This window comes from Sinocyclocheilus rhinocerous, unplaced genomic scaffold, assembly GCF_001515625.1.
Source record: "Sinocyclocheilus rhinocerous isolate Xijiao unplaced genomic scaffold, SAMN03320098_v1.1 scaffold1211, whole genome shotgun sequence".
Classification (NCBI taxonomy): domain Eukaryota; kingdom Metazoa; phylum Chordata; class Actinopteri; order Cypriniformes; family Cyprinidae; genus Sinocyclocheilus; species Sinocyclocheilus rhinocerous.
In genome coordinates, this window is record NW_015670979.1 from 54,474 (window position 1) to 62,693 (window position 8,220).

General features: G+C 39.7%; 1 protein-coding gene across 2 annotated transcripts in view; it reads left to right on the forward strand.

The window, feature by feature from the left end:
• LOC107734442 (protein phosphatase 1E-like) overlaps positions 1–2,977 on the forward strand; it is a 49,044-nt gene extending 46,067 nt beyond the window's left edge. Inside the window, exons 7-8 of one of the 2 annotated variants that reach the window (XM_016546403.1) lie at positions 99–1,066; positions 2,759–2,977. In XM_016546403.1, the coding sequence (XP_016401889.1) occupies positions 99–1,033 (935 nt within the window). In that variant the 3' untranslated portion in view covers positions 1,034–1,066; positions 2,759–2,977. Of the gene's footprint in view, positions 1–98; positions 1,375–2,758 lie in introns of those variants that run through there. The other variant, XM_016546402.1, reaches the window with a different exon arrangement.
• The last annotated feature ends 5,243 nt before the right edge of the window (positions 2,978–8,220 follow it).

Genomic DNA, 8,220 nt, shown 5'->3' on the forward strand with positions numbered 1-8,220 from the left:
GAAAAAAAAAATATATATATATATATATATATCATATATATTCACTTAATCACTTTCAGTTGATTTATTGTGATTGTTCTTTTGGTGTGTATGTACAGGTGACTCAGAACACAAGCCCTATATCTGTGGTGATGCTGACTACACCGCCTTCGACCTGGATGGCAGCGAGGATTACCTGATCCTGGCCTGTGATGGCTTCTACGACACAGTGAATCCAGAAGAAGCTGTGCGAGTGGTCAGCGACCACTTGCAGGAGAACAACGGGGACACCGCCATGGTGGCCCACAAGCTAGTGGCCTCAGCCCGAGATGCAGGGTCCAGCGACAACATCACGGTCATTGTGGTGTTCCTCAGGGACCCCCGTTTGCCCCCACCCTCGGATGAACCGGAGGAGGAGCAGGAAGTGGAGCCGGTGGAGGACGCGGGAGAGGAGGAGGAAGAGGAAGTGGAGTCCTTGCAGAGTGAGCTGGTGTGTCAAGACGGAGGGGCAGAGAATGGAGGAAAGAACCGGTCCGGCTGGCCACTCCAGCAATGCTCGGCGCCAGCCGACCTGGCCTACGAAGACCGCATGGATTCGTTTACGGACAGAACAAGTCTGAGCATCATGGGGCCGGACCTGCGTGCAGAGACTGGCTGCTTCAGGCTCCCAGCTTCATCCAGCCTCCCCCCGACAAGAACCGTCACGCCAGATGTCATATACAGCGGGGCCGGCGCAGCCTGGCGCCCCTACCAAGAGGACGGCCCCTCTGGGTACAGGCAAAAGCCCCAGCCTAAACCCAGATTGCCCTCCTACATGCAGACCACCTCAGATGGACAATTGTTGGAGGTGGCTGCGCTCTTCCCCCAGGAGGGTCGGAGGAAGAGGCGGCTGGAGGTAATGCCGCTGAGGAGGGAATCTCAGCGCCTGATCCGGAGGGCTAGAGAAAGTCATGGTCCTCTGAGCTGCTTCCCTAGCGTGCCCTGTCCTCTCCGCTCTCCAGAGAGGAAGCCTGGGATAGCCTCTCCCCATGTAACCCACAGCAAAAGGGTCTAATCGACAACTTCCTTGCCCCATCATGCCGCCCTCCGTCCCTGAAGCTAAAACGCGCTCATTTTACATGACATTTCACAACACATGACGTGGGCGTACACACACATACATGCATACTCTGTTCCAAAACCTAGTGAGCAGCCTTAATAGGCAGCATTTTGAGGGACCTTTTAGTCACCTTGTATTGGACCAATTTTAAGGCAGCATCACATGTATCCTTTGTGCAGAACACAAACCCAGAATTAAGAGAGTGAAAATCTTGATAAAAACAGTTTACTATAATTGACCCAATATTTGTGTGTTTTATATATAGTTATGCTCATCACCATGGAAGCTTATTTCTGCCGTGGAATAAAAATATAAAAATTAACTTTTTTTGGTTCACAATTGTGAGTTTATGTCTCACAATTGAGACATTTTTTCTTACGTTATAAACCTGTAATTGTGAACTTGCACTTTTTTCTCAGAATTCTGATTTTTTACCTCTCACAGTTCTGACTTTTTGTCTCGGAATTCAGAATTTACATCTCATAATTCTATTATATTTCCCCTGAATTTTTACACCAGCGTAAACTGACCGCATACACATGCAGAGTTCTGTCAGAACTGTGAGATGTAAGCTCAAAATTCAGAGGAAAAAAGTCAGAATTGCCGAATGCAAACTAAGAATTCTGAGATTTAAAAATTCAGAAGTGCAAGATGTAAACTTAGAATTCTGAGGTCCTGTTTACACTAGTGTGTTTTCATTTTAAAACGATTCTCGTCTACTCTGGCGTTTTCACTGCGTTTCAGAAACGATCTCTGTCCACACTACACAACCGAAAATGCACGTCACATGACCATTCATGCAGATACAACAATGAGCATGATGTTATTGTTTACACGGTCGCCAAGGATACGCAAAGCGAAATTGGGCAGCCACATTATTGTTTTCAAAAGTCTCCCCATTTTGGTCCGTTTACACTGAAACGCAACCCCGGAGTTTTCAAACTACAATGCGAGATGTAAACTCAAAATTGAGAACAAAAAAAGAATTGTGAAATGTAAACTCAGAACTACAAGATGTAAATTCAGAATTCTGAGAAGAGGCGCAATTAAAATACGCATTTTTATATTTTTGTTCCATGATGAAAATAAGCTCAACATGCTGACAGCAAACCCTAATAACATTCCTTGTGTTAATTATTTGTGTTGCTGCCTATGTAGAGGATTCGAATGAGTCCATTGTGAGGTTCCACAGAAGGCTGTCTATGTAGGGAGCAGGCAGCGAGGCAACTCACTGAGTTCTGGAACAGAAACACAATCAAACACATGAGATCCTACATTGCTTTAACGCTTCCACTCTCATCTTATATGAGCCAGCCTATCAGAATCCTTCACCACTCTAAGCACATACACACACACACACACAGAAGTGAAGTTTCAGACAAACCCGGTGTAGAATCAAGCAGTCAACAGGACTACAGATCTTATTTCTTATATCTGGTGTTTGATGCGAGAGACATGATACAGCTTTTGGTTATTGAAGCCATTTTAATGTTCAAACACTACAGTCTTCAGAGGAACTGACATCATAGACCTCTAAAATTAATTTTTTCCTTTTTATCTGAAGCGTATAGCCTACTTATTGTATGAACTGGTTACTCGAGGATGTAATGATGTCTATAAATTACAGCTTAGGATTTGTCGATAAATTGCAGCTCAGGCATAATTATGACCTAGCTGTGATGTCCCTGAAGCTAAAACATGCTCATTTCACACAACACATGAAGTGGGAGTACGCACGCATACATGCACACTCTGTTCCAAAACCTAGTGAGCAGCCTTCATAGGCAACATTTTAAGGGACCTTTTAGATGGACAAATTTGGACAAATTCAAAGGCAGCATCGCATGTCAGAATCAGAAAGAGCTTTATTGCCAAGTGTGTTTACACACACAAGGAATTCGTCTTGGTGTCAGGAGCTTCCAGTACAGAAAGTACAAACATAGTGCAGACATACATATAATTTAGAGTAATAAAAACACTAATAATAAAGCGAATAGACAATAAATTATAAATAACAATATAGTAATAAAATATAGAGAAAAAGAAAATGTCTGTAGACAGCTGTATCCTTTGTGCAGAACACAAACCCAGAATGAAGAGAGAAATGAAAATCTTGATAAAAACAGTTTAATAGAATTTAAACCTGACTGTTTTACCCAATATTTGTGTGTGCTATATAGTTATGCTTATCAGTATGGAAGCTTATTTCTGCCATGGAATAAAAATATAAAAAAATGTAATTCTGAGTTTTTTTGTTCACAATTGTGAGTTTATGTCTCACAATTTAGACAGTTTTTCTTATGTTATAAACTTGTAATTGTGAGTTTGCATGTTGCAATTCTTTTTTCTCTCAGAATTATAATTTTACCTCTCACAGTTCTGACTTTTTGTCTCGGAGGAATTCGGAATTTTCATTTCATAATTCTGTTTTGTCTACCCCCCCCCCTCCCCTGAATTTTTACGCACATGTTACCAGGCCACATACACATGCAGAGTTCTGTCAGAACTGTGAGATGTAAACTCAACATTTAGAGGGAAAAAAGTAAGAATTGCCCAATGTAAACTCAGAATTCTGAGATAAAAAGTCAGGAGTGCAAGATGTAAACTCAGAATTCTGAGAAAACAAATTGTGAGGTGTAAACTCAAAATTCAGAACAAAAAAATAAGGATTGTGAAATGTAAACTCAGTATTCTGGGGGAAAAAAGTCATAATTGCAAGATGTAAACTCAGAGTTGTGAGATAAAAAGTTGCAATTAAAATATAAACTTTTTTATATTTTTTGTTCCATGATGAAAATAAGCTCAACATTTAATAGCAAGCCCTATTAAAATTCCTTGTGTTAATTGTTATTTGTGTTGCTGTCTATGTAGAGGGTCCAAATGAGTCCACAGACATCTATCTATGTAGGGAGCAGGCAGCAAGGCAACTCACTGAGCTCTGGAACAGAAACACAATCAAACACATGAGATTCTTCATTGCTCTAACGCTTCCACTCTCATCTTATATGAACCAGCCTATCAGAATCCTTCACCACTCTCAGCCAGCTTCCTCCTCATCCTCATAACCCTCTCTCCGGTCCAGTTTTATTTGTGTACGTGTGTGTGTGTGTGTGTGGACAGGGAAAAAGTGTGGTAACACTAATGATAATACTATTTTCTGTTCATACACACACACACACACACACACAAATGAAGTTTCAGGCAACCCCAGTGTAGAATCAAGCAGGTAATTGCAGTCAACAGAAGTACAGATCTTATGTCTGACATCTGGTATCTGATGCAAGAAACCTGATACAGCTCTTGGTTATTGAAGCCATTTTAATGTTCAAGCACTACAGTCTTCAGAGGAACTGACCTCATAGACCTCTAAAATATTTTTTTCCCCCCCTTTTTATCTGAAGCGTATACTTATTGTATAGGCTGGTTACTTGAGAATGTGATGATGTCTATAAATTGCAGCTCAGGCATAATTATGACCTGGCTGTGATGAGTCATTAAGAAGTGCGTGCCATCATATTAATGTGTGTATGTTTATGTTATTATCACACATGCTGTATGTGCTGTTAATGACCCCACGTTTCACCTTGTTCATTTTGTTAGACGTGTACCTTTATTTAAAAACCATGATTGGTGCTTTTCACAAATAGGATACAATTTAGTGTTTTTAACATATCATTTATTTTATTTTATTTTATTAATATTGTGTCTTTAATTTTAATGTTTACATTGTTTATTGCTAGGAAATAACAAAATTACAAAACTTGATCAGCAGGTTGCAAAAATCGCAAACCTCATAAAATAAATGTCAAATAAACCAACACATATAATGTTTAGTTTGACCTCCTGAGGTTGACAGTCACCGTCTTCTGAAGGTTAAGTGCCACTTTCACTGACCAGAAAAAAAAAAAGATTTTTAAGAGGCTCTATTTTGTATTCTATTTGTGGAAAGTGTGATAAGTCACCATATCTCCAGCCATCCTTTGATGACGCTAACTACAAATAACATAACCCACTGACAGATAACACCTGTTGCTTTTCCAATCATTGCCTTGGAGAGAAACATATCAGATATCAAATTTAGATGCAGTATATATTCTATACATTTTCAGTTTCAAAACCAAAGAAGAAAACGACTGAGTATTCATCAGGAGACACACTACCATCCCTAAACAGTGCTACAGTACATCTACAAGAGCTTGTTGTTAAACCCTGTAGAGAAAGATTAGTCGAAGATATTCACTTCCCATTCAAAACAATTATGTTTGGCCAAATATCTCTTATTAATTATCTTCATATTGACAAGCTGGATTAAGATCTGTTTAATTGTGAGATAAATGTTTGTATGGGATGTGTAAATATAGGCAGAGAGGTTTGCTTGACAACAGAATAAAGCTGACAGGAGATGCTCATAGTTTGAAGTGCCCCTCAGATGTTGAGGACATGGATAGTTGATTTTCAGCAGCACAATGTGTGCCTTTATTATCTTCAATATGGGCTTGTTTTTGACAGGCTGGGAAGTTGATGTAGAGTAAATCCAATCGCTCTACTACTTTTTTTACAATACCAGTTTCTTTATTTAGAAATGGATACAACACTTAAGATTAGGACCAGATTTGGCCATGTACATTTTTACCATCTTTACCAAAAAATTTTTTTTTTTAGAATTTTGTTGCGATTTTTAAACGGTAGAAGTATATATACTGTACTTTTAACATTAACATTTGAGAAGAGTACAACGAGGGACTCATTACTCACTTTAAAAATATAAAGTATTATCTCTCCCAGTCACTGATATCATGGCATCATGTATAAAAGTAACATACTTTGGAAATTCTTTGCCTGAAAGGGAGAACAAGCTTAAAAGAATATTTCAAGTTAAGGGATGTTTACCTAAAAATGACAACTCACCCTTCAAAAGAAGATATTTTGAAGAATGTTGGTAACAGTTACCATTGACTTTCATTGTATGGACAAAACAAACAAACATTAAAAAATATATATATTTTCTTTTATGATCCACAGAAAAAAAGAAAGTCATATAGGGTTGGAATGATATGAGGGGGAGTAAAATAAATGATGAGAGAATTTTCATTTTTGTGTGAAGTATCCATTTAAGCTTATCTCTTAATCAAGCTTTACCGATTACCACAGAAAATAATTTTGCCTTCTTTTTAAAAAATGAAAAAGATGCATATGCCCACAAGTGTGCATAACTGTCACAATGTTTCAAAAGTAATACATTTTCTTATCATGAGACTATTGTGATCAAATCCCTTACCAACTTGTCTGTGCCATTGTATTCAAGCTTTCAACTAATTTAAGAACTTTACTGTTCAAATAACAAACATTTTGACTGAAGAATTTCTTTAACAAAAATCCAGTGTCCAGCCTAAATATACATAATAATAATAATATACTATATTATATTGATAATACTAATATTAGTTTATACTATAATAATATAGTAATAATATAATACTATAATATACTAATAATAATAATACTGTATAAACATGCATATTTAGAAATTATTCAAAATGATTTTCTGTTGTAACCTTAATCTTTATACAGTACATTAATATCACCACCCTTCTCACCAAAGTCATATGCGTGTTTTCATATTTGGCACATATAATGATGCCACAGTATGTAGCCTGATGCCATTGGATGGTTCTGTTCAGGAGACCTGTGCTGGCCTGGTGCTTGACACCAACAACACGTGTGTTTCTGACTAGCAATGCTGCAACCCTTAATTCCTTCCCTCCTACATCTATAACAAGCAGAATGACTTCTGTCATCCCTATCGTGCCATTGCCCTGGTCAGTTTCCATTTATTTTTGTTGTTGGTGGAGAGGGATGGATAATGGGCGGGGGCGGGGCGTCCATCACCTGTGTGTTGTCATTAATGCTCCGCTCATCCGCCTCCAACCATGAAATTCACCCACACAAAGCCCGAGCCCAACTTCACACCCGCCATCAGTGTTTCCTGTCAGAAGAAGGGGCTTGAATGGGAAGTTGATCTGTTATGCCGCATTTTAACTGGTCCAGAATGTACATCCAGATGTCGAATGTACTGTAAGAGGAACCCTTCTTAGGCCTTCAAACAGAAACATGGAGCAGGATCAATGAAACTTTGACCCGCATTAAAAGACGCCCAGACTGTCCCGAATGTATGTACGCACTCTACCGTCCATTATGAGATTCGTCACCTGATTTTATTCCCTTTGTGGAAGTTTCTAAGCACATCACCAACTGCCCTGCCAGTTATGTCATGCCTCGTAAATCCTAGATCTGCACTAGAAGCGGAAAATGTTCCCTCACGGCCTTCAAGACGGGATTGATGACCAGAGATTGATGAGTGCAGCTTACAGGACATGGACCTCGCGATGAAGCTGAGCTCGAGATGATATATACGGCGCAGATTCAGAGATAACCTTCCCCTTTCGCCCTCTACACCATGTACAGTGTCTCCCTCACAGTCATCCCTCATACGGGGCACAAATTATATATCGGAAGTGTAGTAACTTACATATATTGTATACATGTATGTGTGTTTTGAGCGTGTGCGTGGGTGCGCGTAATATTTGGGATGTGTATGTGACGTCTGTCTTCTAAATGTGCTATTTTAATCACCACTGATAACTCAGATGGATACAGAAGTCTAATGCTTTTAAGTAAACCCTTGGCTCCGCCCCCTTCTCACTGAAGTACGTACTTGAAAACTACTTGGAAGCGCGCAAACAGATGCAGCGCTGGTCGTCTGTACAACAGTCACAGGCTCTCGCTTATTCACCGAGTGGTACTGAGTCAAAGGACCAACATTGTCGGACGATTCATTTCAGTGAAGAACATCTCACTTCATCTTCACATAGCCTACTCTTGAGCCTTGGCCCCCCGTGGACTGACTGTTAGATGCAGCGTTTCCCCTGTTAGCGATAGTTTCTGCGTCGAGGGCGCGCTCTTGATCTTTCATGAAGTTAGCCCTCCTCACTTGCTGTCACTGCTTTTTGTCCATGTACTGTTCAGTACTGCTCTTTTTCTGCTAGCAATAATGAACCAACCCAAGCCATGAGTGAAGAGAGCTCTTTAAAGGGCTCGTCTTCTCTAAAGCAAAGCTGAGGAAGGGTTTCCAGACAACTTGG